The following is a 17,392-nucleotide window of genomic DNA, read 5'->3' as shown; positions in this document are numbered from 1 at the left end:
GCATAAAGAAAAGATTGCCAATATCTTTTCCACTAAAGTTTACATGGTTTGAGCTGAACTTGCAAAAGGAAATGCTGTTGTTAGGACTGGTGTATGTTAAGCTGACTAGAAAGCTAAGGACAGAGGTAAATCTAGTTTCTTACATGAGAATGGCCAAGTATGAAGACATTAAAGAAGACAGAACAATAAGGAAAGTTCTTCGGGGGCAGACCTTGCTCCTGTTCTACTCCACAAAGCGGAGTGTCTCAGCATAATTGGGCCCAAGATTACAAGGAAAACATTACTGAGACTGTTACTTGCCAATTGACATCTGCATAGGCCTGTAAATTCTTTCAGAAGTTCAATTTACTTGCTCAAATAAAAATGTAAAGTCTCGTAACCAATCCAGAAGAAACAAATAGACAGAAATAGCATACTTAAAGATCAAAAAAGTTCTTTACACACAAGAATTCAAAGAGAGACACTGGCATCCCTTACAACAAAGGAAAAAACAGTGGTACATACCTAATGCCAAATAATATAAGAACCTAGAAACTGACTTTCCTAGTTTAAAAGTGATATTTTAGCAAAGTTTATGAAAACAACAGTTTTGTTACAACAACTGTTTCACCACACATGTAAATATTGGACTGCAGAGTCTTTTTTTGGACATTCTTCTCTTTCTGCAGGTAGACATCTTCCTGCTTACATTTTTCCAATGCATTTCAAATTGCAGCTAATGTCACTCCCTGAGGATGAGTTCCAGAAAACATACACAGTGCAGTCTGCAGAACAGCAATGACCTATTTAAAATTGGTCAAAGCTAGTTAAGCTAGTGTAAAGAATCTAGACACAGTAGTAGAACTAGGTGTGGCAAGATTAATTTTCCCAGCTTCTAAGGAGTAACACTGTGAAAGACTGGAAAACACTCCTGAACCTCAGTGCTGCATATGCTTTTCTTTAGCAGGAAAACACTGACACATTTCTATGAAGTACTGTGAGGAGAAGCTGAAAAACCTAAACATGAAAGTGATGACTTAAAAAGAAACACTGCACACCTGCAAGAAGTAAATGAAACAGTTTCACCTACATGAGACTGTCAACAGAAAACATGGCATCCCAGCTGATTTATCCATCAGGGTACAAAACAGTAAGTTTTATATTTAAATGTAGGTCATGTATGCTTGTATTTTTAAAAAAAAATTCTACCTGAAGAAATACTGATCAATCATAAATAACTTCATTCAGATCCCTGAAGAAAGGGACAATTGTAAACTGGTTGCCACTCCTGGCTATACAATTAGGAGATTTGCAAAAAGTATTAACAGATGACATAAGTAGCTTTAATTCAAGTACTCTCATTGGTGGTGTCTTACTCCCTCCATGTCCTGCATCTTTGAAAGAACAGTTACTACGCATTGGCTCTGATTTTCTTAGAAAGCTCAAGGAGTTCTGGTTTTTGTTTTCACATACCAGTAGACCCTTGCAGTATGAACTGGTCACCAAGAAATAGGTACTGTCTGTACAGACAAGAGCACTAAATGACCTCTCACAAAAAAAACTGTACCAAAAACATCACTGGCAATTTCAACAGTCTGGTTTCATAACTCCATTCCACCCATATTTATCTCTCAGTTCTAGTTCACAAAACATCTGTTTATCCTGTGACAGTCTACTTGCATTAGACTACATTTACAGAAAAGAGGGCATTAAAAATCATAAGGAATCTATCCAGTGGCAGGGGGTACATCTATATATTTGTGTTTAGTTACCATCAGTGGTCTTTCTTTAAGTAGACTGATTTAAAAAAAACCTCATTTATACTTCTGGCTTCCACAATATCTCCTAGCAGTTCCACAATTTATCCATATGCTACATGGAAAAGTACTTCCTTTCCATTGCACCCGACCCAATCTTCACCTAAAAATCCACAAAGATGATGTCTGTCACACCAGGACAGCTGCTGCCTCTCCTCCTGTACATCAGGTCATGGGTGGAGGGGCAGGCACCAGCAGACAATGGCTTCAGCACAACCTCAGCATTTCCCCGGCACACACAATTCCCTCTCCTCCAACAGTGCTGCCATCTTATCTACTGCCCAAAATCTGGAGGGGTGATTACCACACTGAGAACTGAGTAGTGTTAAACAGGCCTCAGAGTAAGGTGAGATGGTTTTAACAGGAAGGGGTAGAATTTCCCTCCTTCCTCTAAAGCCACACCTGGATAACAACAGCAACTTGAGCTACAGCCTCTCATGATTCTCAGACCCCAGTATGCTGTTCAGCCTCATCCTTCTGCAACTATTTAATGCAACTGTTTTTCAACTTTACAAGATACAATGCATGTAATTTTATTGCATACCAGAAGTAAAAATTAACAAACTAATTCTTCAATGCAAAAGCTCACTGTGTTTATGATTTGGTCTGCATACATAACACAGGAGGACAATTACAAACACCTGTCAACTTGAAAACTTCTGCTGAACACAAATAAGCCTTTTCCATGTTTTTAACTTCAAACAAGGAAACCTGATAGGGGGAGTCTGACTTATTAAAAATAAGTTGAAAAACACTTTTTACAGATGTTTGAGATATCTGTTGTTGACTGCATGCATTGGTAGAAGAGACAGCCACAACAACAAAAGTTAAACACCATAAAAGCTAACACTGTTTAATTAAGCCAAATAAGAATTACGACTCTTTGAAGAATAACTACACAGAAATGAAAAGAACACTCTACTCAAAAATCCCACACCTAAGCTGTAAGGAACTGTAACACATGAAAACCTCTTCAATATTTTGACATACTTTGATATCTTTCAGCTATGTTTTGACTTAAGGATTCAGAGGGATTTTATTTAAATAAACTTTAGATTACATCAAAATAGGAAGAGAGATTATGCAGGTGCTAACTCCACAGTATTATATTACTAAATTACATCAACCTTTAAAATAATACTACCTTAGCAGTTAATTATTTCTGCTGATCTTTAATGTACACCTTTCAGAAAAACTAAAAGTAGCTGATCTTTTGGCAAGCAGCAACATGGACATTAAAGCCAAATTTATGCTGCTGATTAAAAAGCACTGTGGTGCTGCAACTTCTCAAGATGCCTCTACTTTGTGATGGCAACATCCCCACATTGCCACTGTTAATATCCCAGAGCTCTCAGAACATAACAATTAAAGCATGGTTTATGAAACTAGACGCCCTACATTTTCATTAGGACATTCTGGAAGTTTCCTCATCCCAGCTCGCTGACATTTATCAGACAAGTGTAGCAATTACAGTGGTTTCAAAAACATCCCCGACTTCAGATCTATTAAGTCAGTCATTCTAGAAGTTTCAACATGTAGAAATACATATCATAAGAATGTATGCTTTCAGTGTACACTTCCAAAAAGAATCAGATTACTGTTGGAAAAAGTTTTTCTAACACACCTTTGAGAATTGTTTCAATGAAAACATTCAACACAAGTGCTAGTGCTTCCCCAATACATTTTTCATTTCACTCAATCCCTCAAGCACTAAAGTAAAGCCTATTAATGTAGTGTTGTCTTTCAGATCAGTTTTCCTATTGCGCTGTTTCTTTTACAATGGAGAAATTAACATTTCAAAGTTAAATATCATGATTTCTAGTTGTGCTTTTGACTTCAAAACATCCTTGGAATTATTGCCTCAATGCATTTCAGAGTATGCAAGAATCCTGCACCAAAGCTAACCTTGTTCAAGTTCCATTCTGAGCAAACATCAGTAGTGCTGTTAAGCCATACCTAATGGTTTTACAATGCATAATCAAAATAATGTCTCTCCTGTGACTAAGCAGTCACAAGACCAAACTCATTTCACTCAGTTCTCCAAAAGGGACCAGCATTAAGTACAACAGTATTCCCTGACTTCAAAGATTTCTACAGCATCTCATATCCATGCTCATATATGCCTAAAAGGACGAGCACTTCTCAATCTTCCCAATCTTCAGCGAACTCAAACCAATTAAATTTAAAACATTATAGGAAGTTCTTCTATTATAAGCCTCATAACTTGAAAAACAATTTTGTATTTTGAGATTATAATAGAATAATTTTCTACAGAAAGTGCAGTAAAAGCACACACAGTCTCATGGAAAATAGCTGCAGATTTACAGAAACCATTAAATGCTTCCTGAACAATGGATAGTCTCCCTTTCAAATCACATCATACACCTGTTTTATAAAATAGTTATGAAACCTTTTCCCAGCTTCCAAATGTCATGAAATCTCATGTTCACTCATTCTTAAGAAATCTCTATCAATTTACCTTGAAATGCACTGTGATGCTCCAAGGAAGGGCTGTATTTGATGCATGGAGATCAAAGAGTAAACCAATTGGGTAATGCCTAAAAATGACAAGATATTAATTTAATATAGAAGCCATGCATTTAATTCTATGTATCACCAGTATCAACATACCTGCATTTACACACACACACACAAAATAGCTGTTTGACTCCCACTCTATAACTTAGAAAAGTTATACAGGCAAATTTAGATGACTGACAGGCAGAATTAAGTCTGGAATGTACATATGTACATGTTCAATATCTAAACCAGTGGTTTCCAAGCTGTGCCCACAAAACACTGCTACTTTTGCAACAGCCTTAAGTGGCCCACAGCTGCTTTGTGGAACCTTCCAAAACAGAACTTCTGGTTAAAAAGCCTCAGACCAGGAAAAGCACACAGGCTTTCAGATGCTTGAGTGTCTGGGGTTCATACCACACTGACCCTTAATATCCTTTCCTTCTTCCATATGTCTGATATAGCAATGCAGAGAATAAGGAGAAGAGTGAAAAAATTACATATCTGTAAAAGGCCTGAAAGATGACAGATCAAGATCAACTCTGTATCTTTGCTATCAAATGAAGAAGAATGAAAAGGAAGGAAAAAAATTATTGGAGTTTTGTATTTCAGTGGCATTCTAGATTAAAGAAGTTACACAAAAAAGGTTGCTTCTGACAAATATTCCCTTCTGTCTCACAGCTTTCTCTCCTTTAAATTCATTAGAATATACAGCCCCCAGCAGTATATGGAACGTGTACCACACACACAAAACCTCCACAGGCACTACAAAAAAAGCTCTTTTTTCAGTTTTCTCACACACAGATATTGGCAAGATTTTTGATAAAATAGTTTTTTTTTACATTCACTGTACCAAGATCCATTCTCTTATCTTTCAAAAATCATAACCCAAACAGCCTTACTTGCTTTTCATCCTACAAAGAGAGAAACACACACTGAACTGTAAAGTCAGTAGTTTCACTGAACTAATGGAACTGATCTCAGGTCACAGACCCAAGCACGTACACAAGTTTTGGAAGTCCTGAGAGTACTAACCAAGAGCGTTGCTTTAACAGCACCTGTGCCAAGCCACTTTCCAGATCGGTGAAACTCACACACAACAGTGCTTTAGCACCCTCTACGGGTGAGCCACCCGTAAGCTAAGACAAATTCACTACAACAGCAAAATAAAATATAAAATACTGCTACAATTCCTGAGCTTACCTGAGAATAAAAAGGATGCATATCCAGATTTATCCTGATTCACTGCTAATGCTCAAGTTTTTACCATGAAGATTTTTATCTACTAGCTGCCAATCATGTGCTAAACACTAAACAAGGATTCAGCAAGAGTTCCATGAAAGAGTGGTTTTCCAGGTGAGTTAAGTAACAAAAATCAGGTTTGATAATTAGATGAACACAAGTTTTCAACACGAACAATGACTTCCAGTTACTTTCAACTAGTACAAGAAAACAACTAAGAAAAAGAAAACCACAACAAAACACCCATACAAAAACTCCTGTAGCAGGTCTTGGCCTACATCTGTATTTTATAAACAGTTAAGATTACACAGTAAAGTTCATGTAATCAAATTTCTTCAGTAAAATCTCTGTGCTTTGCAGAGTAAATCAATGCCTGATTAAGTGATGCTTTGACCTTCTGTCTTCTGCTAATTTATGAACAGGAAGGGTCAAGCACCCATCCAGTTGGTACTGGAGAGCCACCTTTACAATTACCAGGGCTAGAACACAACCTGCACAAAAGGGACAAAAACCCCACTGAAAGCCATGTGCAAGTGCTCATGGAACAGGATGGAAACAAGCTGCAGGTCTCATCCCCCAGCATCTGCTGAAGGAACTACTCCAGCACAGTGGCATCACTCAGGGAGGGCTCCTGAGAAAGGCTGCAGCTCTCCAGGTTTCAAGCTGCCAGGAGAGCCTGGGACCTCTCCTGAGGGTTGGAGCAAGCAGAGAAAATGTCCTTGCCTAGAGGAGGTGCACATCAGTGAGGAGCTATGTCACCAAGCTAAGGAGCTGCAGGAAGTCAGGGGGCTGCACAGCATCAGGGAAGACAGAGATTAATGGCATCTTCACCAAGATCTCACAGAGATGATAATCTGGAGAGAAAAAGTGTCAGCAGTCATTGAAGTGGTCAGTGGGAAGTCACAGGGAGTCTGGGAGTACCAGACTTGTATGAACTCTGGTGATGAGGAATCCATGCAGTGCCAGCAGCACAGAGTGCAGCTGCACAGGGAGCTGCAGGTTGAGCTCCATGTGATGGGACCCTTTGCACAGGAAAGAGCACAGGGACCTGTGGCCCTGCCAGGCGACAGGACACTCAGGGACAGGGCAGGAGCCAATGGCACAGAGGAAAAACCCCACACTATCACACACAGACTGTGAGGGTACAGAAGCCCAGGGGTTCCTTGGTTTGGGGTCCCTGCTCAGGGACACCAGCCCAAGCTGTTATTCTGTTGTTACACCTGACTAAGCTCTTTTAAGGATCCAGATGCCTGAGGCTCTGCTGTGAGAAACCAAGGGTCGAGCAGGAAAGGAAACCTTGTCTGGCTGTGTGGGTGTGCAGGGAGCCAAGCAAGGCCCCCATCGCTCCCTGGAGCCACCGGCTGCAAAGGGACCTGTCCCAGCTCAGGGGGTCCAAGAGTGTGACTGACTGCCAGAGCAGCTCCCAGATGGACAGACAGGAAAGTCTCCTTAACCTCTGGCCAAGAGAGGGCAAGCCTTCTGCAACCACTGGCAGTGTTTCAGTGTCAGACAAGAGGCTGGAAGTTGTGAGGAAGCATCAGAGCTGTCTGAACAGCACATCCATCCACAGCCAGAGGAAGCAGACATAGCACTATGAGACTCCATCCTACAGGAGAGAGAGCCCCATCTTGAGCCAACTTCACTTGTTAACCAGCAGAGGTTTGCTGCTTGGTGAAAAGTTGCAGATTGGCAAAGTTGTCCTCTGCTTGGATTATTAGTCCTTGCTGTTTACCCACATGGGCACAAATTTTAAGTGCTGGAACAGGACCTCTGAGAGTATCAAAAGTGACTCAACAAGTTCTAGGGGCAAGGAGGCATCTCCACAATTTTGCCATTAAAGGAGACAGGTTCGGAGAGATGTCTGCAGGTCAGGAGCTGGTTATGCAGCTGGTGCAATAACAAGGACTTTCTTGGCTTTTACAGACATAGGATGCTCTCTGGGGATAATGGACTGCTAGGGAGAGATGGAATCCACCTAAGTCAGACAAAAGTATCTTTGCCTTAAGGTTGCCCAGCCTAGTGAGAGCTTTAGACCACAAACAACAGAAGTGTAAATAACAACCCACAGATAAAAAGAAATTAATGGTCATGGGTGGATAGCAAGTGGTGAAAGGTGATAGCTGCAAGGGAGATGTCAAAGTGATAAAAGAAGGGAGGACAGAGCCCACCACAAGTATCTACAGAAGTGCACATAGCTTGGGAAACAAGCAGGAAAAACTAGAGTTGCACATGCTGTGACATTACTGGGAGAGTGTTGGGCTACCTGAGGGACAGTGACACAGCTTGCACAACTGGAATACTGCTGTGGAAGGACAGACATAAGCTGCTTAGTAAAGGCAGGCAGAGCAGATGAGGACAGAGGGTTGTCTTCCATGTCAGAGAGCAGCTCAGATGTATGGAACTGAATAGGACAGACAACAGGTTGGTTGAGTTCTTGTGGGTCAGGAACAGAGGAGGGACTAGGAAGGGCGACAGATCATGCAATCCAGGTGAGAAAATTGATAAAGTCTTCTTTAAACAACTTAGTAAGTGTCTACATCACAGATCCTGGTTCCTATTCATCTCCCACATCTTCTGGAAAACAAATCTTGACAAGTAGTCAAGATTTCTTGATACAGACACCAGATAAACCAGAGATAACCCAAAGCTAAATCTGTTACTTATCTGTTAAGACAAAAGAGTTGTGATAACCAGTGGCAGCTTTAGCTGCAGTGATCATGAAATGTCAGAGTTAAAAGTCCTGGAGAAAGGACAGTAAGCCAAATACAGACTTATGACTTAACTTTTCATTTCCTCCTGGCGCCCCCACACAGTTCAGGCTCAGCCCTATCAGATGCATTACTGGACAACACCTTCAGTCCTTCACCTGCAGCCAGAGCACTGAACCTATGCTGTACTTAGAGAAATGCAGGTGTAGTAAAATTCTTCCTGTTGCAAGAAGTGATAAACTGCCAGCTCTTCCAAATCTTAGAAGACTGTCTTCTAATCCAGTTTGTAATCACACTCTCTGACTGCATCTCCTTCACTGTGGTTGCAGGTTTAGTCTCCTGTAGCTGCAGGAGGGTCTAAGGTTTCATCCATTTCTTTCTGTAGTCTCCAGTGCTGCACAGTCTGATAATCTCTTCCGGAAACTCCTTACCTTGGTGACAGACACCCTCCCCCACCTCCTGCAGGTAAAGAATCCATCTTCCCCTGTCCCAACACGCTCAGCAGGACAAAGAACCCAGGCCCATGTAACTCCAGGCCTGGAGGGCTTCCTTCTCCTGTAAGAACTTGACCCAAGCACTGCAGAGCCTGAAGTAGAAACTATGTTTCAGACTTCCTCCAAAATCTCACTGGAAAATGGAAGAGCTGCATCTGAACAGATATAGACTCCATCCCAACTAGGTGCGAAACTGCAGACTAGAAGCAATAAGACCTCACAGTGCAAAGTAAATAATTAGAATAAACAATATTATTAACAAGTTTTATTTGATTCTGAATGCACAAGTCATAGCTTAAAAGACTAAACATTAATGCCTGCTGTTCTTTCTCTACCAACTATTAGCTCAATCTAATTCTCAATTCTGGTGTTTGGTAATCCCATAAAGAGCTGAAGCTTCTTCTGGAGAAGACCCATTCTCCTAAAATACTGGTTTACAAATAGCACTTTCCTTAGAAAAGCAGTTCCACTGAAATCAGTGGAGCTGTCCCTGGCAGAATAGGCTTTGTTTTTCTGAAAGATGAGAGCCTTAATTAGCAGATCATCATTACACTATTTATTTTCATTTCATTGAAATATCATTACACTTTTTATTTTCATTCAATGAATTTAATAACTCTTCACCTGATTTTAGAATTACCAGCTACATATTCAGTCTATACCTATATTGTACAGTTTTGGTTTTTTTATTCTACTTCAAACATCATGGTATTTGAAAACTTACAGAAAATATGGATCTATTTGTGGTTGAAGTACAAAGCCTCTCTCTCCTTTCTTGTTACAACTTCAGTGAAAACTAGTTTTCTTCCAATATTTACCTGGGATTATGAACACACTGGGATAAATGTGGTACCTTGCTTTTTATTTAGGTAGTATCCATGACTCACATTCCTGTGGCACATAAGACACCATTTCTTGTTAAATCTCACATAATTTATTTAGACGTCTAAAGATGGTTTTGCCAGTCAGTTAAATAAAAGCTTAAAGAGATTGTTTTTATGGGTTTCTCTTTACATATTGTCAAGGTTTACATTAGGTTGGTCTCAAAGAAACAAAGGACTATAAAATATCTACTGCCTCACCAAATCTACAGGCACTCCATGATGTGATGCTAATCACAAGACAATCCAGGTCCAGTAAAATTTAAAAAATCACTAGTTTGATTTCCTATGATGAAACAAGAAATAAAAAGAGATAAAAATCTCTTAATCATTCAAAATACTAAATACCTTCTAGATGGCTGATGCTGTCTATATAAAACTAGGAAACACTGCAGCTCTCAAAATACTTTCTTTTAAACTCCTTAACAGCAAAAGAAGTAGAAAACCTGATGAAAAGTATTTATGAAAATTAATTAAATGAAACAATATCAGTCCAAGTCCCGAACCTCTCACCAAAAAAATCCAACAAACTAAAAACCCAAAAAAGATCATTTTAATAGACTATAGGACAAAATAAAAACAGAATCAACAGCAATTAGTTCAGTCAACTTGAACTAATTGAATTCAACAAACCCTTGAAGATCAATATTAGATGTTTACAGTGCAAGCACGTATCACACCAGTGAACAGTGAAGGCTACTCATGTTTTATTACCATGATGTATATAAGCTGTTTGCATTCAGACTCCAAAATTATTACTTCCTATCTGTGTTACTAGACATATTTATGAAGGTGAAATATGTTAAAGGAAGATTTATTTGGCAATTCTACTGTAAAGCCAAACCCACAAGCATTCTGAATTATGGTAACAACGAGAACAAAACCAGTAAGTGCAGCACAACACCACAGTCTTAAGCATACAATAAAAATTCAAGCAGAATAATAAAAAATATGTTCAACATTAAACCTTTTGTTTTTCCCCAAAAACATGCATTTCTTATCCTCCTCCTCTATTGTTATCTTTGAAGCCCAAGGGAGTGATTACTTCAGAAAAACTACTGACACTGTGCTAAACCTGGGAACTCTCTACATGATAAAGTGCATAAAGTACAAAGTTCAATAAACTCACCATTTCAGTGGTGTGCCTTCGTATTCAAACCATATTTCACTAACTTCCTCCTGTCTCATAACTTTCTGAAAGTGCTTCTTTACTTTGTCTGTTACCAGTGTCAAGTAGCTTATCCTTGGCAAAAGCAACTGAAAAAAAATTATAGAAGCGTTAAGTGTAAGTAAAATACACTAAACTAGTAAAAATCTGTAACAAGTATGCATTTTCATAATCAAAATTCAGTTAGCATTCTTTTCTTCCCCTTTTTAAGGTGAAACAGTTTACTTTTTAATGGTCAATGGAAGGCTATAAAATGATGTACACAGAAGATGTACTACGCAGAATAGTAGTATCCAATATGTTAACACCAAAAAAAGTTAAAAATTAAGTTCTTGATTCTTTCAGTGGGTTGGGGGGAGAACAGTGGACTTCAATTTCTGATTTTCTGTATTTAAATAATGAAGTTTTAAACCTTATTATATGAGCACATAAGAAGACATTATAACTTCTAATTGAAAAGAATGAGAATGTGTATTAGCTATTATTCAAAATGAAAATTCCTATACAAGGAAAAATAAAATAAAGCCAATGAAAATTAGATATTAAAGGCTTGGTTTCCCAGTGTTTTGTATTTTCAATAGTTGTTAATTTCCATTTTCTTTGCACTGGGTTTGCCATTTCAACCTATTAGTCAAGACTGCCATTCTTCTACTATTTAACCTTCACCCAGGAACTAAAATCAGAAAGAAAACTGTAAATATTTTATTAGCTGAAACAAGCTTCATCATATACTAGCTTCTTGTCTTAAGTGTATACTATCCAAATCAGAATGTTGTGCTATTTTTATTTGCAACATCTTCCCTATCACCTCTTTTTTTAAAGCCTTATGCCCAGGAGTGGTTAAGCACTCAGTACCAATCAGTGAATTGACTGATGACTGTGTGGCACATTGACTAGAGATAAATCAATCCCTAAGCATTAACAAACAATGCTTTTCAGTATTCAGTAACCTTCCTATAAAATATCAATTCGCTTTAGACCAAACATTTTAAATTAATAGTATCCATCCTGTAAAGTTCTGCTTCATAATTATTAATAAAATAGATGGGCCTAAGGTATATATAGATTATCGTTTGCATGTTTAGAGAAACATTTCTTTTCCAGTGTTCCTCATAATCAGTGCTGCTTCTTAAAGTATTTTCTTTATAGTATATGAATAATGCCAGGCCTCAGTGAATGCCTGTGGTACAGACATCCTAAATCATGTAAGGATATATTTTGCCTGACAGAAAACTTGATCTCTGCTGTAACATTCTTCCATAATTTCTCCAATAACTAGACCACACTTTGATATATAAATCAGATAATATTTTGGCCAATCAGATAATATTTCTGTTCAAGTATCTGGAAGAACAGATTCATCTTTTTGATAATGCTGCATTAGGTTACATCTGTGACACAGGTAAATTTCACAATTTTATAAAATTACATAAGGCCAAGTCTCACCCCTGTCACAGTCATCATGTCAGTTAACACTTCATTTTTCATGTACCATATGGTTCTCTTTTTCCAACTGCTGCTTTTATTATCATCATCACATTATTTCTACCATGTTTCATAGGAGCAATGCAATCAAAACACAGCCTTCATTTTTAAAAGGCAAACAAACTCAATAAATTTAATGAAGTTATGTACACATTCAAGTAAGAATTGTTTGGTACTTTAATGACAGAAGCTTATCCTTTATTTACCTAATTCCATATCTTCACTGATTGCTCTTGAGACAATACAGTCCAGGCTATACCAATCAAACCCACATATTTTTGGTAGTAATTTCATGTTATTTCTGCATGATATGTACAGTTAAATTAATGCTGGTGTAATTTGAGAAGACTTACTAGGACTCTTACAAAAGACATTTTTCAGCATGTTGCATGTAGCACAGCCATGCTGGAATTGATAAATATATTAAAGCATTATTTATTGCAACAGTGTTTCACATAACCCTTTAGATTGCATAATTTCCTCCATAAAATACTCTGCTTCAGTTTATGTTGTGAAAGAACAACCCAGTTTCTACTTCAACAAAATTAGAGAAAACAGACAATAACCAAACAGCTTTCAACTGAATTTAACAGAACGTGGCCAGCACTCCCAAATGACTTCAACAAAAACTGTACAACTGTACAAAACCCAACAGTTAATCAGATTAACAGGAATTACCTCTTTTTCAGACATGTTGAGCATTTGTAGAGCCTACTGAACTCTTTGTTTGGTCCCCCCCATTCTTTTACCATGATACAGTTATCCCCTTCCCTTGATATAGTTACGCCCCTATAGGATAAATGAAAGGATCCAAATCTACCACTTTTCTAGCTTTAATTTATCTAGCTTTTATTAATCTTAGAGATTTACCAGTACACTAAATCTGTTAAGTGAGATCTTTAAGAGCAGTTTAAACACATTTTCACCTTCTTACCCCTTTTAATATCCATTCTCCACCCAGTGAAAGATACCTGATCATGGGTTCCCTTCATTAAATTAAGAAAAGTAAACCTCCAAATTCATCACTAAGCAGAATAAATCCCAACAGCCATTCCTAAATGTTATGCCCAAAAACTACACAAATCTCAACACCTTCCTTTTGAATAGTATGTAATTGCTACAGTATTTAATCACAATAACCAGGAATGTTTTCTTATTAACCAGGAGGTTAAATGAATAACAAAGAACTCCTAATGCCTAAGTAAATGCCTGCAATACAACTTTGTGGAAAGAGTGCCTCTCCAGGTATATCCACAGGTTTTGTTGCACAGCATGCAGTATTTTTACATACAAAGCACTAAAATAGAAAAATTATAGATTTAACAAGAACTGGACTGGTCTGATCACTAAAATGTCAAGGGAGATGAAACAAAACATCCCATCTTGAAATGGCTTCATGTTGCTCTTTCCTACAGATATCTTAACAAAATAATACTTTTGACACCAAGCAAGCTAAGGAGTGGTCCTGTTAAAGACTAGTCCCTGGGGCAGAGCATCATTCTAAAACTGTATCCTGCTGTAATTTTGTTCTTTATACATCTGACAAGTCTCAGCCAATGAGTCTCTGCTTCCTGTATACTTCTTTCATCCTTTTCTTTCTAACTGTTGCTTGCAGCAACAGGCAAACATCATATAATTTTAAAATGAAATGCATAACAATTTTAGGATGAGAGAAAAATCAGATAAATCAGCAACCAAAGCAGATCAAGCAAATTGTTCCTAAATGTGCTGCCACTCAAAACATAACCATCTGTCTGAAACACTCCAAAGAAAATGGATGTATCCATTCCAGCATAACTGCAGAAACCTACCCTACATGACTACATTAAAACACAGGACAATGTTTTACTGGAGCTGCCCAGGCTTTATGTCACCACTCTTTCCAAAAGACAGACAAGTTAATTTTAAATTACTTGTCCTACCCCTGTGCAGTGCCAGAAGGTGATACACACAACTCCAACTGCTGTGCTGCACTAACCCATCTGACAGACAGGGCTCTCCTGTCACACCACTCACAAAACCCAAAATCCATCCCACAGACTCAGAATTGTTTTTCTAACTCCTCACCCCCCAAGTCTATGTCATCCTTCATCTTCATAAAGCAAATTCCTCAGAGCAGAATCCTTTATCCTCTCTCAGCTTAATGATGCCAGTATTCCCTTTCCATGCAGTCTTTCCATTTATGAAAGGCAGTCTGGAATAAAGAAGTTGTATCAATACTAACAAGTAAGAGGAGCCATGTAAAGCTGAAGAGCTGATGTCAAGGGCTGGAAATGTTAACTACACATGTGCTTTTCTACTTTACCCACAATTTTACTTTTTAATTTAGCTCAAGTTTGCTCCCATACACCAAATGTCCATTAGCAACTGAAGTCCATCACCTCCTTCAGCTTCACATGAAAATAATTCAACCCATGGGCTGACTGCTCTGTGATGCCAACCTGGGCACAGGAAGAGGGGAGGATGAAGACTTATTTCAAACACACTCCAGATCTGAACAAAAACATTAATGCAAACACACTCTGAAACTATCAGAACTATACCAGGACTTAAAATCCTGATTGCTCTTCTGCCTGATACTATTATAAATCCTTGGTCCCTCATAAGGCACAAAGCTGTATTATCAGCTCCAACATGAACTGAAAATTTAAGAAGCTAAAATTTTAGAACTGTCATCCTGAGTAACCACATTTTGCAGAAAGAAAAAATTAAGCATTGAGAATTTTGTGCACACTTTATATGGAGTAAATAAAAGAAATCCTATGACCTTAAAACCATTTCCTTGACTTAGAAAGCTGGCCACACCACAAGGATAACATGGTTTCATGCTTTCCAAGCCAATGTTAAGCAGATCAGGGCTCTAAGGCTCTAAACTTAAATCTATAACTTTCAAGTAGCTCTTACACAAAGTGTGCAAACATATTTTAACTCATATGTATAATTTAAAGTCTCAGACTTTTAGATTAGATGTATTTGGCAACAGGTCAATAAAAATGAAGTGCAGTGCTTATCTTTCAGCAGTGATGAAACTAAAATATACAAAGATAAGCACTATTACTGCTGAACAAAAAGCACCAATAGTTTATTAGGTTTTAAAACAACACACGCAAATGAGAAACTGATGACCCAAAGATATTATTGACACAGAAAAAAGAGATCCATCCAGTGTGGAATGGGATATGATAAGGCTTAAGAATTTCAGAATCCCATAAAAATTAAAAGTTCAATATTTCCCTCCCATATACTCGTTACATTTCAAATTTGCATTTCACGAAATCAGCTAACATTCTTTCTCAATTACATGTCTATTAGGTGCTGAAAGAATGAAAACTGATGAGAACACTATAAATAAATACATCATTATAGAAGACACTTCCATGTTATAACTCAAATACATCCATCATCCCTTTTTTATCATCAGCCAGCAATCCTGTTCAGGCAGTGTTCTCTTTAGCCATTACAGTTGCTTTTCTTATTTCTTTAAAGTCCAGCAGTCTGGACTTTAAAGAAAAAAAATGAGCAGAGGTCATCCACAGAGCCAGTGTTTATTAGCAATTTGTGATACACAGGTGACCAACCTTAAACATTGAGATTTCATAAGTCTGATTAAATTATTTCTGCATTACTAGGAGTTCTCTCCCTTCAACTGCTCATTATCCAAGAACATACAAACTCACATCCAGCCTCCTCCTTTACTTAGTCACTCACTGACTTCTTAAGAATTTTTTCAAAGATCTTAATGACCTGTGATAAGTTCCTCTCACTAGTGACACAACTTGCTGTGAAGAAAGATGAAGTCACACAGCATGGCTATATGTTTACTTTCAGAAGCTTCTAGGAATAAGAAGAAAAGAAGCGGGGTTTTTTCACAATATGCAGTAGTACACATGAAGAGAATAAAGGAAACAAACATAACCGTGGCCTTGGACTATTTGTGACTACCTTTGTCATACTCACATAGTAGGGGTCAGCTTCCCTTTCAGTTATCTCATCCTGATACAGAGTGAAGCAGGTCGGTATTCGCCCAAACCACACATCTCGAAGCACATCTTTGTCATCTGTCATTCTTCCAATAGACAGTGAAGCACATGTAGATCAATTTGTTTCTTCAGCTACAAATGTAACCCATTCCCCCCAAAGAGAAAACAAGTCAAGACGACTGCAAATAAAACACATCTTGCTAAAGGTTCTCCCATAACTACGTTCCTGCAGGCTGACCAACGCTGTCACCGGGGCATTAAATGCATCGCTTGGCACAAAGAACGGGATGAATTAAGTTCCCAGCTACAAACGCATGGTGGATAAGGAGTGAAACATAAATGAGCATTTCCTAAGGCTGCATCACGCCCCAGCCGCAGAGCCAAAGGTCCCTTCCCGGTACCCCGAGAGGCCGCGGTGCGGGGGCAGAGCCCGGGGCCGCGCACGGACACCGAAACGAGCCGGGCTCTCCGCCGGGGGCGGCACCGGCCCGGGGGTCACCGAGGCCGCAGGACGGGCCCCAGCATCGCCGAGCGCCGCGCTGCGACCCGGCGCCCTCCGGAGCCCGGACAGGCCCCGCGGGGTCTGTCTGTCTGCCTGTCTGTCGGCCCGTCTGTCGACCTCTCTCCCTCCCTGCCGGCAGCCGGCCGAGGTGAATCAGCGGCGCTCCCGCCCCACGGGGCCGGACCAGGCAGCGCCGCGGCGGCCGCGCCAGGCGCGCTGTCCCGGGCAGCGGCCGGGCCTGGGGCGGGCCCGGGCGGGCGGGCAGCCCTGCCGTGCGGGCCGGGCCGTGCCGGGCCGTGCCGTGCTGTGCGGGCCGGGCCGTGCCGTTACCTCTGTCGCGACCGGCGACACCGCCCGCCCGCGCGCGGGGCAGGAACTGAGCGGCGGCCGCGCCCCCGCCGCCGCCACGCCCCCGCGCACGCGCCGCCCGCCGCGGGGCTTCCGCCCGGCCCGCGCGCCCGCCTCCGCCGGCGCCGGAAGCAGGAAGCGGCGGGGCGGGGCCAGGGGCGGGGCCGGGAAGGGCTGGAGCCGGGAGGTGGTCTCGGAGCCGGGAGCTGGTCTCGGAGCCGGTCCCAGAGCTGCTCCCGGAGCCGAGAGCCGGTCTCGGAGCCGGTCCTAG

General features: G+C 40.0%; 1 protein-coding gene across 1 annotated transcript in view; it reads right to left on the bottom strand.

Annotated features, from left to right (window-relative positions):
- Window positions 1-17,181, bottom strand: part of ATG5 (autophagy related 5) — a 71,559-nt gene extending 54,378 nt beyond the window's left edge. The window contains exons 1-4 of the mRNA XM_054291754.1: window positions 17,104-17,181; window positions 16,249-16,403; window positions 10,768-10,895; window positions 4,276-4,354 (exon numbers count right to left, since the gene is read on the bottom strand). Of these exons, the coding sequence (XP_054147729.1) occupies window positions 4,276-4,354; window positions 10,768-10,895; window positions 16,249-16,356 (315 nt within the window). The 5' untranslated portion in view covers window positions 16,357-16,403; window positions 17,104-17,181. The remainder of the gene's footprint in view (window positions 1-4,275; window positions 4,355-10,767; window positions 10,896-16,248; window positions 16,404-17,103) is intronic.
- Between the last annotated feature and the right edge of the window lie 211 nt (window positions 17,182-17,392).

The sequence above is a fragment of the Melozone crissalis genome, unplaced genomic scaffold (assembly GCF_028551555.1).
Source record: "Melozone crissalis strain CALT ecotype California unplaced genomic scaffold, PUWL_Pcris_2 ptg000106l_1, whole genome shotgun sequence".
Lineage (NCBI taxonomy): Eukaryota > Metazoa > Chordata > Aves > Passeriformes > Passerellidae > Melozone > Melozone crissalis.
This window is presented reverse-complemented; position numbering and strand designations above follow the sequence as displayed.